General features: G+C 39.6%; 1 protein-coding gene across 3 annotated transcripts in view; it reads right to left on the reverse strand.

The window, feature by feature from the left end:
• The window catches only part of RAB3C (RAB3C, member RAS oncogene family), a 141810-nt gene that overhangs the window by 13111 nt on the left and 107775 nt on the right, over window positions 1-20924 (reverse strand). For all 3 annotated transcript variants that reach the window (XM_030005085.2, XM_030005083.2, XM_030005084.2), the window contains one exon: window positions 7368-7492. In XM_030005085.2, the coding sequence (XP_029860945.1) occupies window positions 7368-7492 (125 nt within the window). The remainder of the gene's footprint in view (window positions 1-7367; window positions 7493-20924) is intronic.

The raw sequence follows: 20924 nt of genomic DNA on the forward strand, positions 1-20924 counted from the left end.
GTAGTAGGAGACTGCAACATCACAGCAAGATGTGGCTGCAGGAAGCTGCTCTCTTTGTAACACAGCGGTGTACAAAAGGCAAGATCTAAGAAGCCATGGGAATGAATCATTTAACAATGTCATGGTATATAAAGGAGAGAAGCTAATGATGCCTTATTTTCTTGGATTTGCATCCTGTGGGCAGTTCTCAGGGGGCACTGGCAGGCACTTATCTTCTTGCTTGCTGTGATTAGTATCTAATAAGGTTTGCATTCACATTTCAGGCTGTCAGTCAAGGCAACTGCAAGACCTTTCTTCTCTGCTCAGATGTCCACTTCCTCAGAACTGTTAATATCTTTGAGACCTGTACCCCTCTCTCGGAGAGAGACAGACACACATGTCATGATTGCAAAAGTCACCTCTCCGAGGAAGCTGGGCTGAATGTAGCTGATGACCATTGCTGTTCTTCAAAGTATCTCTTACACCTGCAATTATGGTAGCAGATCTGGTTACACTGTACTCTGATTTGTAGACCAGTTGGATGGGACCTCTGCTGTCCAAACAGGCCCAAGGGCTGGACTATGTTAAAAAAAAGTATTAAAACAATATTAAGCCCCAAAATAGGACTTTGCTAATATTACCTCAGTGAAGAGCAGTTCTTTAGCACCATTCTGGATAGAGCTAGCGTAAAGATTGTTAACAGAAATGCTAAGATATTTATCCAACCTTTAGGGTGGCCAAATTTATTTTAAAAAAGCGCTAAAGGTGCACTCTTAGCTATGACACAATGGACAGATTTGAGGGGCGGTTACTGGTAATGCTCTAGCGAACACGTTCTTTTCCAGTCTTTCAGAACCGAAGGTTTCCATATAAATTCCAGTTGTATTGATTCTGATTGTGGCTTCCAGATACTTCTTAAATGACTGCATTTGGGAAATTGGATTCCTGGCAAAGAAATTTTCGATTGTTTGTTTACGAGAGACATTTGTTGAGCAAACACAAGCCCTTGCTTCTCATTGTCATTAAGTAACTTTCCTGTAATGCAGCTCCAAGTGTGTGAAAGCAATGGCAGGTTGGCATTTCCCCCCTGTAAAAAAACATCCTGGGGATGGGAGCCTTTAATTGCTCTGCTGATACCCTGCGTATGTTGTAACTAAACAGAAGACTCTGGTGTTTGTCAGTGCTGTCAGTCCATCTCCTTCCTCTGGTACTAATATTTGCCCTTTAAAAAGCGCTAAAAACCATTGAAGGATGGAATTACAAACAGACATGTTTCTGCACAGCCCGATTATTTTCATTTTTAATGCAAAGTTAGACGCAGCCGTATGTCCATGCTCTTGAAGTGGCTGGCGATCCTGCCTTCTGCATCACAGACTCCAGCCAGCCGTGGAGGCAAAACAGGACTTGCTGTTCTAGCAAGCTGTGTGCTGAGGTGCCAAGTGCCACTTGATTTCTGATTTAGATGCCAAAATTGCACCCCTAAAAATGCCTCTTCAGTTGCTGCCTAAACTCACAGATGCCTAATACCCTCAGTGTACCCACAGATGCCTAAGGTACACATTAACCCCCAGGGCTCATACCCCAAGGCAAGTGAGGGTTCACTCCAGTCCTGACGCTTGGCAGCTGCTCTTTTGTGCCCCAGGCCTGGCAGGATTCAGAAACCACTCACTTTCCTTCCCCATCTCAGCAGCAGGCCTGGTCTTGAAGGCTTGTCACATCACACAGAAGTGCTGGATGCTGGATTGCACCCTGTATGAGCACACAACACTGACAAACACTCTGCTTTCAGGCTTGCTGGTGTGCTAAATGGGTTTAATTTGAAGAAATCTAATCACCCCTGAATTGCGCCTCTGGTGTCTCCTGAGCATGACCATTATGTACATACATGCCCAAGCCAAGAACAAAATGAAAACAAAATAGGCAAGGTGGGCTGATTTTGGTTTGAAGCGAGAAATTTTCTTCTCATTTTTGGTGGAATTTATTTTCAAAGCACTGGAAATGAAGAGGGGGAAATAATAATAATAATAAAAAAACCCTGAAAATAAAGGCTTTAAGGAAGAAATGGCCCAAAAGAGATGAGAAGAGAAAGGATGGAGAGGGGAAACCCATCCCAAAATATGCAAAATTTGGTATGTATACAAAATCTGAGGGGTAAAATGACTACCCCTCTGAATTACAAGCTGTGGAGGTGCACTGAAGCCCTGGGCACTCCTGATGCTGGGGCACATAGCATTCACAGCCCCTTGTAGGTGCCCTGAATGGAACGTGAGGGCTGGCTTCTGCTGGCCCTTGCAGAAGGGAATGGTAGAGCTCAGCCAAAAAGGGCCTGTTTAATTTTGTTTTCTGACATTGGTTGGTGGCCTTTGGGAGAGACAGTGTGCCAGGATACATTTAGAAAGAGGTGAGTGTACCCTGAGGCATGCTCAGACATGCTGGATTCCCCCAGCCATGGGTGGTGACCCTTGGTGGCAGAGTGTAAGAAACGTGGAGGCACAGAAAATCTGATGGGAAGGGCATTGCCCTGAAAACTGCTGGACAGAACATAGAGCCAGAGGTAGATTTTAGTGGGACATCACACTAGATGATCACCAGAGGTCCCTTCCAGCCAACATTTCTATGATACAACAGCTCCGTTTCCCAGAGCCTTAACCAACCTGAGCCAAAAAGGTGGGATAGGACAAACAAGACCTTACAGAAAAGGTGGCCAGACATTTGGGGCAGATCTTGCAGTACCCCCATAGTACCTGGTGCAGCATAAACACAATAGGCGTAGTTTGGACCTATGGCAGGATTGTACTTTTGCAGCAACCTTAGGCGCCCTGGTCTTAAAGACTCTGTATACTCTGTAATGGCAGTACTTGCAATTTAAAACTAATGAGTGTTGAAATAATTTGTAGCACACACATAGCAAATAGGAGTTGTACAGAAGCACACAAGCAACCAAAGAACACATATAAAATTATGTACCTAATTTGCATGCACAGCAAAATGTCATAAATTAATGGAGAAATTGTATGTTGAACTACATATGCAACTGTCCATTTGCATGTGCAGTTACTCAGAGTCTCTTCAAAGCTCTGTGCACACCTGTGCCTGCTAATCCTTTGCCAGAATGTAGATCACAATGTATCATACAGACCGCAAATAAAAGGAACCAAGAAATTCATGCCATCTGTTAGTCATTCTTTTTATTTCTGTTCTGACAAGTGACACCAAACTTTTACGAACGTATGAACCTTTGAACTCAACTGCGATGCAGGAGATGAATATGTCAGAAAAGCTGTGTAAGTAATGCAGGTGGCAAGTGTGCATGCATTTTTCTTGCAAGAAGTTCCAAGCCTTTTTTACTAAAATGCTTTAAAGCGTGTAAGTGCTGACTATATTGGGGTTTCACTCAATAGCCAATACATGTAGTGCTCAGAGCAAACATTCCTGAAGAGACAAAATGGTATAAGCATTATGTTCCACACCCTTTTTTTGTAGTGATTAGTGCATAAACTTGTTTAAATGTGTTTGCTGTGTTTCCTGTGTCAATATTAACATTATGTTAATTAGTTCTCTCTACTGGCTGGTTTGTCATGTTTCTGTATTTTCTCAGTATGGTATCTCTGTGAGGTAAAGTTACATGACTCAACTGAATTTATTTGAACCTGTCTGTTTTCACCTCATTCTTATATTACTCCTTTAATGATGCTATTAAGTTAAACAGCCATGAACTAATGTCTGAAAAATGCCTGTACCACTTACAAAAAGTACTGAATAGGGTGACAAGGAATGGCTAAGGTGTGGCATGGTCTTTGTGTCTGGGAGGACAACACAGTCTGGGAATTTCAGCCTGGAGAAAAAGGAGGGGTATGATAGAGGTCTCTGAAACCAACGATGTTGCAAAGCAGGTAACGGCAAACAATTGTTCACTGTTTCTCAAAATACAACAGTGAAGAAACATCAGATAAAACTACCAAGGGGCCAATTCAAAGCAGAAGCAGATAACTTGGATAAACTGCACATATCTAAAGAATGTTGTGGATGTTAAGATTTTATATGGTTTCAAAGACACCCTTGGACAAGTCCATGGGAAAAAATTGTGAAAGGGCTATTAAATATAAAGATACTGCCTTTGGTTCGTGAGACCCACAAATATAATTTGCTACAATCTGGGAAAGTATCACTGTATGTTTGTCCTTTTATACCTTTCACAAGGCACCTACTTCTGGCCATAACAGTAGGTAAGGTAGTATGTGGCTTGCAGCTATGATCTGTGGTGGTATTGCCAGTGTCATGCCCTATGTCATTAACACAAATGTCAAAAAAATCTAAAATGGAAACAAGACAAAATCTGTCTTCATAAACATTCTGTTAATTTCCCTTCACGGTCAGATCTGGTTTTCTTAACCATTCCTTCTCTCTTTTTTGAACTTACATTAGTGTTATGAGAGAGGTACTCGGAGCTACCATAGGATACTTGACTAGCTTAGCCAGACCTTCACAGATAATGAGGCCTATTGCTGGTTGATCTAAACCACTTGTTTGGGTTATACTTGAGAAGTAAGTGAGACATTTAAAGAAATGATTGATTACACCTTGTTAATAAAATTGAAGGCCACACTTTTCAAAGAGGTCTGCAGCCACAATAGAGGCAGAATTTTCTGATGCTGTTCTTAGCAGGACACCATATTTCCTGGAGGGTTAAATGCCCAGTGTTCTTTTTGACCTTTTGAAAACGTGGCCCAAAATGTACATGTATTCATTTTCTCAGTGACTTCGAATAAACCAGGGCTGAAAATAAAACCACACTTGAGAACAAAGCGTTTCATGACATGCTGTTTGTACAGCACTCGTGCGTTGTGCTTGCTTGTAATTGTGGCTGCAATCAACTTTGCAGACCATGGTGTTCAAAGGGCCCACAGTCTTAAAACGTCTTGCAGGACACAAAAATCTATATTATTATTTTTAAAATGTGCCTGCAAGAGATGTTATCAACTCACTGGCAGAGAAAGAAAAGACAGTCCTAAGTGTTTGACATAACGCATGCCCTTCAAACTGGCCACCGTGGCCAGAGCACTTACTACAATTCAGGGAAACTTGTTCTTCTGTTTTTCCTGATACCGCCTCCCACAATCTCTGAGCAGATTTAAGAAAAGATTACAGCTGTACAGGAAACGTATAAACATTTTTGTGTGCAGTCTGAGTACAGTAAATGACATGCTGTATCAGAGCCACAATTTATCGAATACAATAATCTGCCCTTGAGATAGCCACAGGATGTATATCTGAGAAAGGAAAATCCCAGAGTAGATAAAGATGGGAATAGAGGATAATCTGTTTCCATAAAGATTTAATTCTAAATCCCAGGAGTTAGAGTTTGCTTTAAAGCCTGAAACATGAGTTTTGATATCTATCTCATTACTCTTTTTTTTCCCCCCCAAGCATTGGTTATTACAGCTGAGGATTCTTGACTGTACAACACGCAAAGTTCCTTCTCGTCTTGCTAAATTCATGACCTTCGGGATTCCTTGTCAACTCACTGCATTAATCTTTCCATAGGAAAATAGTTTGAGGAATAGAAATTCAAATTAGTGATGTGACTTAAAAAAAATCTTCAACTCCACATTGCAAATTTACGTTTATTGCCAGACATTTTAGTGTCTGGTCTAAATTTGGGGTAAAAGTATACAGTTACATCTTTCAGATCTCTTTCTCCATTGTATACACTTCCCTAGCTCCTAGTAAAATGAATAAATATTAGAAATGCTTACAGAGGGAAGAACAAGTTATAGAAATATATACATTATGACAGGTGTTTCTGCAAAGAAAAATATCCTCTGTTAAAGCAGGTACAATGGTAACCATTTTGGTTTTGTTGCAAACGATTTTAGAAACTCAGTTCTTCACAAATGTTGGCAATTTTTCTGGACATAACCCACTGCTAACTCTTTTCTGTCACCTCTCAAAGGCTAATTTATGGTCATTTTTAATGTATACTTTTGAGGCAAGCTTTTACACATATGTAACGATTATTTGGACAGATGCAAGAGAAAGATATGTTATTCTGATAAATTATTTACCAGGACTAGCAATTGTACAACTAGAAAAATTATTTTAAAAAATAAGGTCAGCGAGCTATGAATATACGTAAGTTAAGAATCACCAGCATGGGTTTATATCCAGAACAGGTGGTATACTGTGAAAAGCCACCATCTCTTTCTGTTTCCCATGCAGTTACTCTTACAACACCCTTTCCCCTAAACACCTGTATAGGAATAGTGACAATGAGATCTTAGTTACACACATATTCACCAGACTGAGCCTTTACTATAGTCAGTTTTAAAAATAGTACCAAACCCATGCCCAGTACAGCACAGAAATTGACCTCAAATGATGCCAGGGTTTGATCTGCACACCTGCTGAGCATGCTCTGCAGAGATCAGCAAATTTGAAGAAAAAAACAGGCCAGATAGTAGTATTATGATGATGCTCTGGAGATTTTCCATTACAGTGCCAGTGTCACCTCAAAAACATTTCATGGTGTGAAAGGATATCACTGCTGGGCAGAAACAGAAAGAACAGAGATGTTCACTGCTCTGTAATTTTCTGTGTGGATAACATTTGCCTCCTAGAGAGAGACTTTGTGAAACAGAGGTTCATGTTGTTTACACCTGTGTAAATGTGCAGTAGGTGAATTGTTAGCAGTGGGAGCTGGATATTGGGATCTTTCTGTTTTGGATTATTGGTATTGGAAATCATAACTCAAATGTTCTGAACTTGCTAAAAGGTGTAGTTCACATTTTGAGTAAGGTGTTTCTTTAATCTCTCCTCTCCTTGTTTTTTGTTTTTGTTTTTTTTTTTGTTTGTTTGTTTTGGTTTTTTTTGTTTGTTTGGTTTTTTGGTTGTTGTTGTTGTTGTTTTTTTGGTGTTTTCTTTTTTAATTTTTTCCTGGCTAGGATGTATCTGCCTATAGCTATAACTATCTAAACATATTGTATATATACAGACACATGTCTAATCTTGCTGCTTATCACAAAGGCCATAATGTACTTCCTTTCTAAGGAACTGCATAAGGAACATTTTATCAGATATGTCTTTATTTAGCCTAAGCCAGCCTCTGAGCCAGTACTGGTCTTGTGGACACTCTTAGATGACAGACATATCACAGCTCTGCATAAGGTAATCTCTGGACACATGTCCATTCTAATGATGTTACAGTATTAGTGATATCAACAAGGACAGTTCAGACCTCAGCCTGCAGAAACAAAAGGGAGGTGGTGTATGACTATTCTTTTACAGCGACTGTATCATGAACATTTCATTACAAGTAGTTCAGCAATTAATGATATTACTTTGTGCATTCTCAGAAGCAGTCATAAAGCTTTTGTCATTTCTTTTCTTACCAAGTTGCTCTGCTAAATGTTTGCCTCTCTCAGTGAAGATTACCCGTTCATCCTCCATGTCACATTTGTTACCGACCAAAATAACCTGGGCATTATCCCAAGAGTATGTTTTGATTTGAGTTGACCTTAAAAGAGACACAGAGAGAGAGAGAGAGAGAGAGAGAAGTCAAAGCAAAGAAAATTCTCCCTAAATCAATTTCAAACAGAATTGTAACAAGACAAAAAAGACAATACTGCTTTTGACATCTAGGGTAACATGATTCTGTTTAATTCTGGATTTCAAATAAACTAAGGATTATCTGTCAGAAATTTTTATTACAGGAATAATATCAACACAGGTTTTACTTTTGCTTGTTAAAACAAGACAGTCTTTCAATATATTCTCCTGCCACCAAAATTCTCTCTGTATTTTTAGAAAGAAGCGGTGACACTTTCTCCCACACAATTAAAAAAACAAATTTCACATTTTAATGCAAACCTTATCATCTAAACCCAGAGCTTTGAAACAAAATCAACAGCTTATTTATTTCTTATCTTTCACCTTTAAAAACCAGGATCTAAATTTATCAGCAAAACTTCAAAGCCATTTCACCTTTCTTCTGTTGTTTCTCTCCAGCTTGTTCCACTATAGGTCTTTGACCTACCAGGACAACAGCAGTGTTTACATTGTGCATTAAGCCATGGACAGGGGCTGAGTTTGAACTTTGATTTACTTTCCATTTAAATTATACAAGCCCTAACCATTACTACAGCTGAATTGGAGTATCTGAGGTCTTGAAACACCATGGGACCTTGAGTGCTGGTGGTGAAACATCTTACCCTACAAAGGTCTCTTCTGCAGTTTGAATGCGATGCAGCTAATGGGCAACTTAGGAGCACACCTGGCTGACTGCCACCATTCTGCTGATACTCAGACTTGCTCTGCATGAAGGAAAACTCCATGTCCTGGCTCCAGGCTCAGCCAGGAGTGATGCTGCTGGCTACCACCCTCTAACTGAGAGCAGTACCTGCCCTTGAAGGTAACACAGGGCACAGCAAGCTTACTCTAAGAACTTACCCTTTGCCTTGGACTTGTGACTATGACTGGCTTTAGGCTCTGAGTCAAGTGCTTGGTAGGATATTAATCTCACTTCTGTCCCTATATGATCAACGGAGAAAGAAAAAGGTGTAGAACATCTCTCTCTCTCTCTCTCCCCCCCCATCCCTCCTTGGACAAAACGGGGTGCTTAGGAAAACTGCACTGGAACAGAAATTAACCTGCTTAACCACACACTTAGGAGAGGGCACCCTGGAAGGGAATCCCATTGTGTATCAGGGTCCTAGGTGTCTGTGAGAAAAGATGGAATAGCTTCAAATATCTGTCATCCAAGTGTTTTGGAAGCTGGTCTGTGTGGGTGTTAAGTTCACTAGTGACCCCTTATAACACAGCCATTATATCTACATATTCAGATCCCTGTCTGCAAAATGTTCCATGCACAAAAAAGATCATGATGTAGTCTGACAACCATTTCTAGTGAAAGACAGAAAATGGATCAAATCTCTCCATCTGACTTTGCTTATTGCAAGACCAGAGGGATGGATGTGGGCGAAAACTGCTACAGCCGTCCTTGTAACCCTGGGTCGAATGCCATTGCCCACAGGCAGACCCCCCTTCATGAGTCAAAGCACCTTTAAGCCATGTATGACCAGTTTGCAGTTCCGGGCAGAGGAGTTTAAGGGGAAGGATCACACTGCCTTTAGGGTTGTTTTACTTCATCAGAATGACCAAAAAGAAGCTGAAAAAAACCCCAGGCATTTTGTGCTACAGACTGTTCCCTTGGGCCTGCCCTAATCATTCCTTCAAGAAATGGACACTGTGCTGTTTTTAATCTGTTTTATAGTAATTTGAGTATGTGTTCCTAAGGTACTGTGACCAAAGCAGAGGTCAGACTTCTCTGTACGGTTACATTTTACGGAAGATAGAATTGCTCAGAAAAAAGGGCACCGTGCATTCATTTTGGCAGAAATGTTCTTTTGGAACCATGCTGAGTTCTTCTGGAATTTGTGGCTAAGCAAAATAGAATTTTTATTTTTTTTTTTAACCACAACTACATTTGTTACCATAGCAACCTTGCAAATACTAGTAGTGCAAACGTCAGAGGATGTTAGTCCATTAAGGACTCTAAAAGAACTTAGCTTTGCATAGTTCTGAGTTGGGGGTCAATTTGTTTCCCTTATATCAGCAGGAAATTGAGGATGTTTCAAAAGCAAAATATACAGTAACAATATTAAGCTTTACAGACCGAATTACTTGTGTTTTCTCAAAGGTGAAAAGTAAGAAATTGATGAATGGAGAAATGTCTGGAGAAATATCATCACACCAGTGTAAAGAAAATTCCTTCAGCCTTTTTTTTGCAGACTTTCACTCCAGAGCCTTACATGAGTTTCTTTGCTTGAGAATAACCCCCTTCATTTTACTGCAGGCAGACATGATTTTTTGGTTCTATGAACTATGAACCTGTGCATTCAAGTGCTTCTCATTACCAAAGCAACTTACTTTATTCTTAGACTTTTTAATGTGGCTTGCTTATGTCTTACTTTCTAGTTATAAAGAATTTTTTAAGCAACAAGAGATCTTGTCCTTGATAACAAGTCCAAAGGCTTGTGTTTTGCAAAAGACTCTGTAGTGCAAAAATACAACTGACTGTGAAAATCAGTCAAACGTATCCCCACCCAACCCCACATCAGTAGAAGCTTGGATTCAAAGACTATAATAGGCTTATCACTATTATGTTTTCTTTCAGACATACATTTCCACTAATGGCTTCTATAGATTTTGATTCCCACAATTCACAAAAGCCGACACACAGGTCATTTAAAAAAAAGATTTTGCTGTTCCTTGCATACATGACCTTTCAAATGACCGAGGCTTCTGATTAATCCAAAACACAAACCATTGTCCTTGTAAAGAACTTTAGCCTCAGGAAGATTGAAGACATGAAAAGGCAAAGTTGATGTTCGCAGTAAGCTGAATACAGTAATTCTTGTTCAGTCTCAGTGACCTAGTGCATGTCAATAGTAATTCACCCTGTAAATCTTTCACATTCTAGTTGTATGGTAGGCAGGCAATCTGCAACATGCTTGAATTTTTATAATGTACAGACACCAGAGGGGCAGATTAATGCAGGACTTCAATGATCCATTACTTTCAGTGATCAATGCAAGACTTGTTCTCCCTGTACTGCAATTCTGCCATATTCCTTGTCAGAAAAGAGCACTTGCTGAATGCTAACTAAAGCAATGCTATTTGCTCATCTTAAAACAGTCCCGTATTTTCCAGTACAGGTTCAAAGTACTATAAAGTTACATCAAGAAATCTCCAAAAGAGTTTTGGACTATTATGACAGAAGACTGTCAAAGATAATATGGAGGCTTTTTTCCTTTGTTTGATGGAATGAAATACTATGTGAAAAAAATGTTCAAAACACAGTTTTGTGTTTTGAACTCAAAAATCCTACTTTGTTTGAAATGAACCCTAAAGGAAAGGCAAAACTAAACAGTTCACACTGGCATATGTCCGTATGCACACTGCTTCGGTATTACTGTACTACCTAGTTCTGCTCCTAGGAAATGCCTGTAATACTTGTTAGTTCACAAAATATTATTCTGAAAATATTGCTTTTTAGTTCAATGGAGTATAACAAGATTTTATATTGCTGTGACTTCTAATGCTGTCATTTACTGAAGGAGAAAATAAGACCAGTGTTGCCTAGGCAAAGCTATCCACTGTTACCTCATCTCTCATGAGCACACAGGTTTCAAAGTTAATATTACAATGCTTAAAATGGTGAACACACCATTATAAAGACCAAAGACACTATTATCATGCACTACTCTCCTCCAAATCTGCCAAAAAAATAAAATGTCAGTTTTGATTATAGCCAAGCATAGTGAAATGCACCTTCACGGCAGAGAGGAAGCAGTAGGTAAAAGGTCTGTGTTGCAGCACGGTATCTTTTGAGAAAAGATCAGGTACAAGCTTAAAGGGCTACATCTATTCTCAGATAAGTCTCTGCTTAATAATAAGAATATTAAGAATCAGTTTAATAAAGAACTTGGTTCTATCAGGAAGACTGAAACCAATCATGAAAGAACAAAACTTTCAAAGAAGTAGGAGACTAACCTTCATGCAGCAGTGTGACCCTGCACCTCTGAACATGCAAGAGCTTCAAATAATTGTCCAGGCAGCAATGAGTCTGTGTGTGCTCATGTGGGCATCTTACAAGGAGTATTGCACAGCATGATGGAGTGGGGTTCAGAAATATGCAGCCCCAGCTGGCTGAGGTAGCTCAGATGCTGGAAGCCAAGGTAGCTAGCACAGAGCAATATGGGAGCACAGCTACGATGTTACTATTGTGGAAACTAGCTTGTTCACATTAAATTATGTGATAAAAGCTCATCTGCACATCCACAAAGGAGCACAGTGAGACCATGGCAGGTGGGAGAGCTCTAATAATGTCCTGGCCCTGGCTGCTTCCATGCCTATCGCAGGAGCCATTGGACTATCAAAGGCCCAAGTCCACAAGCCCAGAGGAGCACAAGGGCACAAAGGCAGGTGACAACCCAAATTAAGGACTTAGAAGAAGGGAAACCACATCCAGGCCCCTCCTAGGGCTGTCCCAGGAGAGCCTCAGCCCCACTGTCCAGGCATGAAACCCATCACTGTGGGTCAACACCGGAGGCTTGTATGTCCAGGTGCCAGCAACTGGGGAGACTGGGATCCAGGGGCAGCTACTGGGCAGACTGAGTGTATGAGCCCAGCTGATGGAGGGACCTGTGTTGTATATATGTCTACACAGATATATATTCTCACTAGTGGGCCTCCATGCTGCTCTGCCAGGGTGGGGAGCAGGATGACGCTGTTGGTGCTGTTTGCGTTTCTGGGAGCACTCTGCGTGTCTGTCTGTGATTTGTGTGGCTGGCCATGTATATATGCACGTATATGTGTTGTACGTGTGTGTGTTGTGTGCACATGCCTGCTGGGAATACATCTTCAGCCTTGCTACTGGTTGGACCTGGGCCATGGAGATGCAGCAGCCTCACCTCTCTTGAAGCTGTCAGATCCGCATGATATATTTTCCCCTAACAGTTCAGGCTTAACTCAGCTACACCTGCGTAACACTGCATTGTACCCTGGAGAAACTGCGACAGAAGCCAATCCTGCTGCTTGTGGTACTCAATACATTTGAGGTTGCACCCGCTGGTTGGCATACCTTAGGGTTCACTCTGAATAGATCTCCAGAGGATCACTTTTTATTAACTCGTATATGTCCAGCATAAACATTAATCTAACCTGGAATAGTCTCTAGTATATTCTCACCCACAGACAGCAAGGATAGCAAACAAATTTATTCCATAAAGAAATGCCCATATAGTAAATATATGAGGAATATAAACTTTTAGAGACATCCACAATCTACACACCACTGTTTGGACCTAGAGCCCTCCAAGAATGACTGCCATCCCTAGAGGGGCTGGTTTCTAAGGGCTTTTTAGATGAATTATGCAGTAAGTCACATGCACTGACAGCAGAGAAGCACCCTAATGAAAATGCTCCAGAGGGGGCCATGTATAATGTTTATTCCATCAAGTTCAGGGAACATGTTGTACTTCTGATGTTCTGGTTTCAGAAAGGAGTATGCAATTAACTGGAGTGCATCATCTTTCCAGTAAAACAAATAAAAAAAACCAAAAAACAAAGCAAAAAAAAACCCCAACCCAAAACCAAATTAACAAAACCTCTACCAAATCCTTTTTATTTTTTGAAGTTACTGTTATGTTGTGTTCACTGATTGATCTTTAAAATTCTGCTATCTCTGTCTGTAGCATGATGCCTCCAAAGCACATCAGCTGAACTATCAGGGGTGGCAGTGTACTGATGGGATCAGGGGTGGAGTCCAGGTTATCTAGTCTAAAACTTTCTCAGTTTATTTAAGTATTTGGTGGTGGAGAGTGTCAGAGGAGCAGCTATGAGTTTGAACATGTGTCCAAAAGTATTCAGTGCTCCCAGCTGAACTTTCTGCCTTTATTTGCAAGTAAGCTTGCCAAATGCCTGGCTACCTCTAAGCAGGAAGGCTGGCTTTCCAGCATTTTCAGCAAACATAATTTTCCGTCTGTAATTGAGGCAATAGAGGGTATCTTTCCCCCCCTTCCCCTAGTCCCCATCCTATGATGTGGGAATGTATGGCACAGCCCTCTCCAACCCCTGACACAGACTGGGATGGTAAGGGGAAGCTTTGCCATTCCCATCTTTTTAGGGGATGGGATCCTGTCAGGAGCCTTTTCCCACCCTCCTTGTTTGTGAGGAGCCCTGGCACTCTCTCCATTCAAGCAGTCTTTTCAACAGGGTGAGCCTGAATTCTCTCTCATACTACCAAGCATCTACACTTCAGTGTGTACTATATGCTCCATTCTTTTCCCCATGCCCTCTTTTATGTCTCCTAAACCCTTATTATTCCCAGCAATCCTGATAGATTATGTGCCTTAGGAATGCCCCTGTATCTTGGAGTTTTCCCATCTCACCTCTCTATCCCACTCATTTTGGGGATATGATGGAGATGGGGTCTGTATAGGATTATTCTATACAGTATGTTAAATGATTGCAATGCTCAGTCTTGATGGCCATTTGGAAACTGGCTCTGTACCAGCTGCTCTGCACTTGGTGCTCAGACCCTGCTGCAGGGAGGGCAGGGAGAGATGTGGCCTCAGGCTTTCCATCTGTTCTCCAGTAAATAATCCACTGATAGTGGGAAATGAGTGATCCAAAATGTATAAACCTACCAACCAAAAACCCCGACTTAACTTTCTGATTGGGATTTTGAAGACAGTGCCGAGCTTAAAAATTTGAAGCACTCTGAGCAAAAGCAAGACAGAAGAGTCCTGGAGTACTTGAGTACTACTTTTTGTGGCCATGGTTACTGGCATAGTAGAAATATATACTAGAAATAATTAGTAATAACATCAGTAATAATAACAAGAAGATCCTAACATTTGCCAGATTTTGGTTGAACTGATGAGCAGCTGGGGGCATACACAGCCCCAAGAAACAGAACTAGCTTTGAGGAACAGCTCTGGATCTTTCCTCCCTTACTGATGAGGAAGATCTGGATATTTGCAAGTTTTAAACTCAAACTATTGCTTCTCACTTCATCATTCTGGCATGCTCCAGCTGAGGGTCATAAAAGCTCAATGATTATGGCTAATACAAATTATTTTACTTCTTGTATTCATGAACACCTTTATAATTATTGAAGCAGTTATTGAAAACCAAGAAAAGCAATCAATAAAGGAAATAATTATAAAAATATAAAGCTGGGGTAGATGAACCTGTGACAGGAATGGGGAAATTGCACCTCAATCCGTCTCATCAAGGATTTAAATCTAGTGGATGTCCTAGCATCTCCACTTGTATTCAGAAGAGATGTATACTGAATTTGTGATGCTTATTTCCAGTGATGGTACCAGCACCTGCTGAGAGAATAGGCTAAGGTGTCCCAGAAAAACAGGAGTATTGAACATGGATGGAGGGGGGAAAAGAAGGGGAAAATATTAACAAAATAAATTTCTTCCCTCCTCAGTATCACAAAGGAGCAAGGCAAAAGGATCTGGGGAGAAGTGGATGTAACAGCAAAAATTGGATATACCAAACCCTTTACTCTTGCAACTGAGCAGGGTGTATGACTTGGCCAGGACTGACTGTATTTGATGTGTCAGTTAATGTTTATACAATATTATGTTTTCTGTCTGGATTGAAAGGCAAATGAATTGAAAAATGCCTTATGATTGTGAAATAAGCTGATATGGAAGAAACCAGAAGAATGCCAATGGCTCACCCCCTCCTTCTGACAGGCTTTATCTTCCTTGTGCAGAGCCAAAGAGTGCACACCATGCAATGAAAGGCTGCACATTTAACCTTCCCTTGGAGGAAGATAAACCAATGATGCAGAAGCTGCATGACAGGTGTGACACTAACAAATTTCTGGTTCATTTTCAGCCAGAAGGCTAGTCAAAATGCACATTACCCAGAACATCACAGGTTTTCATTGTTGTGGTAGTAATTGCATCTACTTTAAGGAAAATAAATTTAGCTTTGCCAGTGAACAAAACACAAAAGCTACCTTAACAGAAGAATCCACTACGAGTTTCTGAGGCCATAACTTCATTTTAGAAAACCACATGCCATATTTCAGTTTTGACAGGTTATGAAGATAAAAATGAATCCAGTTCTTTTGGAGAGTAAAACTGATCTAATCTTTAATAGATACATTTTTACAACATTATGCAAGGAAATATGACATATCATTGTTCAAAAAGTTTAGTTACTCAAAAAAAAGAAGGAAAAAAAGGAGAGAACAGCTAAAGATGTAAGAGCTGATATTCTCTCTGTGTTTATGACTTTTATTCTTATGTAAGTATCTTAGTGGTAATCCATTACCATAATTGTAATGAGGAAGTATATGCTTGCTCTATAATGTCCACTCTGGGTCTGCATTTAATGCAATGCATAAGAACTGACATGGCATTGATAACTATGTAATTCTGTGTGGTACCTAAGATGGGAGGTAGGCATCACAGAGATTTATCAATCAGAATTTTCTTTCTTTCTAATTAACTTTTTCTATCTGTTCTTACCTTGCACATGGAAGTGCCTTCCCATCCAGAATCCTCTGCTGAGTACTTTATTGAATTACATTCCATTTTTAATGTAATATACAAATGATTTTCTTAATAGCCCATGAATTAGCTTTGGTGCCTTTTCTGTACGGTGTTGTTTCAAATAAGAGTACCAAGCATCTGTTGTTGTCAGAAGATTATTTTCTGACAGTAAAATGCAAATCCACTGGATAATGGTATATGGCATCAAATGAATATATTGTGGGCAGAAGACATTCATGTTCAAACTGTAATTCTTACATATGTCCCTTTGCTTGGAGTTACAATGAAGCCTGCAGGGCATACTTAATTTGTATTAATCAGGTTGCAGATGTCCTTAATTTTTACATCTTTGGCACAATCTCTGCATCCTGCTTTCTTCCCAGCTGTCAAATACACCTTGAAACTACTTGCCAATACAAGTGTAGCAGGAGCCCAATTACGCACTTACTACATTAAAAAAAAAAAAAAGAAAAAAAAGAAAAAAAAAAGACTGCGTTCTGAGTTAGTACTGTACTCTGTATGCCTTCTCCCCAGTACCTTCTGTGCCTGAGCTCTGATGGCCATCTCTTTAGAAGAAAAGCCCACCAGGTGAGGTGTTTTCCTGTACCTGCACAGCCAGCACACAGCAGCTGGCACTTAAACAGCTGGCAGTAAGTCCAAGAACAGCCTTAGGCAGAGTAAGGTCCCGCCACACAGTATGTCACCCTGATATTGCACACCCTGAAGGCTTTTTTTGTCATGGAGGCAGATGACAGAGTACTCGTGTGGAAGCTCCTGACCCACTCCTAGGCAAGGTGGACTTTGGCTGAAGGTGTGCAGAATTAATAAAATATAGTAAATTCCCTGTCAAAGTCAACTGTATTTCTTTCCTTTTCCAGGCTTTTTGTTTAGAAAAGTTGAACAGATGTTTATACAGACAGTGGAGAAGAGACAACAAATACTGTGTTAGGCATTAAGGGCAGAGAGAACTTCCAACCTACTTCCTTGCATTTTGTGTCGTGATAAAACAGTATAAAATACATTTCAATATTTAATTCTTATTCACAGGAGTACAAAATCCTCTCCTACAACAAGGTTTACTTATGAGCAGACCAACTAATATAACACATTTTTCACAGTGGGACACAGTAACAACACATGTTAATGAAGAGTTTTTATGTCATGTATAATGCCGCAAGCTGTGTCATACTGTGGGAAGTGATTTAGCAACTCACCACACAGACAAAAGGCTGTACATTTTAATTTTCTCCCCACTGAGAAAGCCACCATAAAATTATCATCCTTCAAAGCTACTACTACACATGCACAGTGCACACAATCATAAAAAATTAGGGTTTGAAAGGAGATGGAAAAAAGTATTTACAAGAAAATAATATTCATGGAAACAATAAAAGGCAAAATACAGTCTGCACTTGCACATCTTTTGGCTATTCCCATGTTTTCATGTTCCAGATGCTTCCAAATAAATGATCCTGTTTATCACCAATTTATGTTGATTGCACAGACTGTCATTGGAGCGCTGAGTAATGACCCTAATCAATACAGCTGATCCTAACTCTGGTATTTGAAAAATGTAGGTGTGAAATAAGGGAGTACTGAATTCATTTACTAAAGCAACTACAGCATCTGTTTGATTATATTACACTTTTAAGTAAATGAGCAATTTGCTGTCACTTAAAAATATATTTTTTGCTTGCCATTTTTAATTCATTTATATATATATGGAAACAGGTACAGACACATACGTATGTGTCCTCACATTTGCTGTTTTTCTTTCTCACAGTGATTTTAATAATTAAAAAAAAAAAAGACAGTTAAGCAAGCAATACTGATGCTGAGCAAGTCCTTTTGGTCCTACCTGCTCGTATCTAATAGTTCCCTCTTTACTGCACCAGCAACGGTCCCTTAACCCCAGACTGCACTACTCTGCTGAAGAGCTTCTCTTGCACTTCTGGGGTTATCTGTTAGCCTCTCACCTTCAATCCCAAAGAGCATCTGCACAGCAATGGCATTTTGGAAGGAGCAAAGTTTTTACAGGCACAGTCAAGTTCTTTTGGTTTGTAACAACATTGATAGTTCTATAGCTATACTTTAGCTGGGTCATACAAAGTTATTTATTTTTCCTTTTTCTCTTTCACATAGCAAATCCAGATTCATATTTGCAATATATATGGTGAGTATCTGGCAACAAAATGTCCCTATTTTAGGGAACTTCTCATTAAACAATTCTCTGGAATTTTGGATTGACCCTGACTTTTTACTGTCATGTCTCATTATTAAATTCATTGCATATTTGTGGCTATTAATCCCTTTCTGCCTGTTTTGCCAGGAATGCCTTCCAAGTTCCTCTCACTTCTCAAATTCACTGGTTTGGATTTTATTTCCTCTGTTGTTTTAGCTTTCATTTTTTCAAGCTTAAATGAATTCTGTTATTGCTTCTCTTATATCTGATCTTGTTAGATCATTTTGGGTTATTTTTCTCATTTGGTATTTTGCACAAACTCATTAAAAACTCAGTCTCATATGCATATAAACTGTGTTCTGAAATGCCTGTGTTCATGTTTTAATGAAGGTGTTAAAAAATTAGGTCTAATTTTAATTACTGAAAAAGCTTACTAGGTCATTGAAGCCACCTGTGATAAATTATCATGTACTATCCTTGTTAAGGATTCATCCAGCTTGCAAGCCATGTGTCAGGGCTATCATGTGAGTCATTTTACTTCTTCTTGATAAGATAGACAGCATTGTCTTACTAAAACATGAAGGATATGTTACTTCTGTAATAGTACGTTTTATACCAGAACTGGTATAAATCCTATCAGCATTTTGTCTTTAAAGTTACTTATCTTGTTATCTTCTGGAAGAAGAACAAATGATACATTCAGAGCTATACTTGAACCCTAGGCATAAAAATGTGATTCCACCATCGTGTCCTTGCACCAATACCGCTTTGGAAGTAACTTCCCTATCTGGCTGTACATTTGCAAGCACGAGAGATTTGGGGTCTGAAATTTTGAGTCAGAATATGTGTGGCCTAGTTTTCATCTGAACTATTGAGCTTCTCCCTTTTTTTCACACACAGCCAAAACTGGACTGGCAAAATGGCAGCTACCTTAATCTCACTGTTAACTGGTACTCATTAATCAGACGAGTATGAATCATATACCATGCACCTTTTTTTTTTCTTTCTTTGAGGCCCTGAAGGTAAATTTTGAATTAGTCTGGTCACACATTGCTTTTGGGGTATTGCTGATCAAAAATCATTTTGTGAGGCCTGCCAGGAGCCAAAGACAACAGTAAAAACCATTTCACTGTCTACATCCTGCCTGGCACAGCGTAGCAGGATTGTCTTGCTGACTCACCCTGCAAGTACGTAAACTGCAGGCTTATTTCTGCTGACTCACAGAGGATGATGGAGGGCATTAGACTTTAGATTTTATTTCTAGGATTAAAAATAAAGCAAGAAAAAAAATTGTAAAAAAATGAAAGAGTTGTGTATTCATTCAGAATATCTGTAGTGCTGGTACCTGATTCACAAATCAAAAGACTGTGTTTATATATCTATGTGTGTATATATATATGTTTGCCTCTCAGGCCATAGCTATTATATATTTGAATTTTGTTCTCCATCACAATTCTTAAAACAAAAGTATAGTGCTTGTCCCTGACCCCAGAAGCCAGATTTAAAAGGAAATCCCGAGTATGGAGGAAGCTGTCAGCAACATATGCAGGCATGAATACAAATTTTTAGTAAAAAATTTGGAGATTAGATTTAAAACTTTCTAACACTTTTGAAAACTGAACACAGTGGCATTTCAATATGATACAGCCTAACCTCTCCTAGAGCTCATGTTGAACTTTCATAAATTAAAGTTTATCTCACTCTGCCTGTGATATCTTTGAAGCATACTGTTTAAACCATGTTAGCTAACACATTTTTAAGGTTACAGCTTCTCTCCGGTAATAAAAAAGAAGTGTTTAATATTGTCTTATTGACACTTTGTCACTGACTTCAGCGAGTAGAGACCCTTCTCTGAGGACATAACTATGGGTATTAAACAGGTGCTTGGGTAGACAGTAACCTTTGGATGGAAAGCTTATAAGAGCAAGCATCACAAAATCAAAACTTCATCAGTGAAATTGTTCTGTATCCCCAGAGTGGTAGACTGAAGTTATGTACTGGAACATCAAAAGAATAAAACATTTCCTATGCATAGCTCCAGAAGTAAAAGCCTACAGTTGCAAAAAGTGTGAAAAAGTGTGAATGAATGAGTTGGACGACAGGACTTTATAAGCCATGGAGCAGAGGAAATGACTGCACTTTACCATAAAGTGTTTCCAGTGATCAACAAAACTGGGTGTTGCCCTGGAATGTAATAAACTATCATGCACTGCGAACTCTGATCCTATAGCAAATCAAAATAAAGCAGTAAAACTTTTGCCTTTAAAACCACATCCCTATTAGATATTTCTCTTGGCAGAGCTAGACAGGTTAAGAGTCACAACTCTTCACAGCTCTGACACAGATGGGCTGGCAGAGGTCTTTTTGGGTGCAATTCATCTGATCTATTCTAGCAACTACTTTAGAATGAGATGAGTAATGAGCGAAAAGTGTCTGGTTTTTGCCATTAACAAGAAGAGATCCTCATGCGTTTAATTTGGATATGGACATCTGCAATGTATCAGCTAAATTTATTCCGAGGAGTCTCACCCACAGCTTTGGGTGTTCTCAAGGTCTCCAGAGTTACAGAACTCACTAATAGACTACAAGATTTGTCTACAGAATAACAGTATCAGGTGAAGGTTCCCCATACACGTCTACTTTACAGATATAAACTAGCAAACATCCAAGCAGACTTACCT

The sequence above is a fragment of the Aquila chrysaetos genome, chromosome Z (assembly GCF_900496995.4).
Source record: "Aquila chrysaetos chrysaetos chromosome Z, bAquChr1.4, whole genome shotgun sequence".
NCBI lineage: Eukaryota > Metazoa > Chordata > Aves > Accipitriformes > Accipitridae > Aquila > Aquila chrysaetos.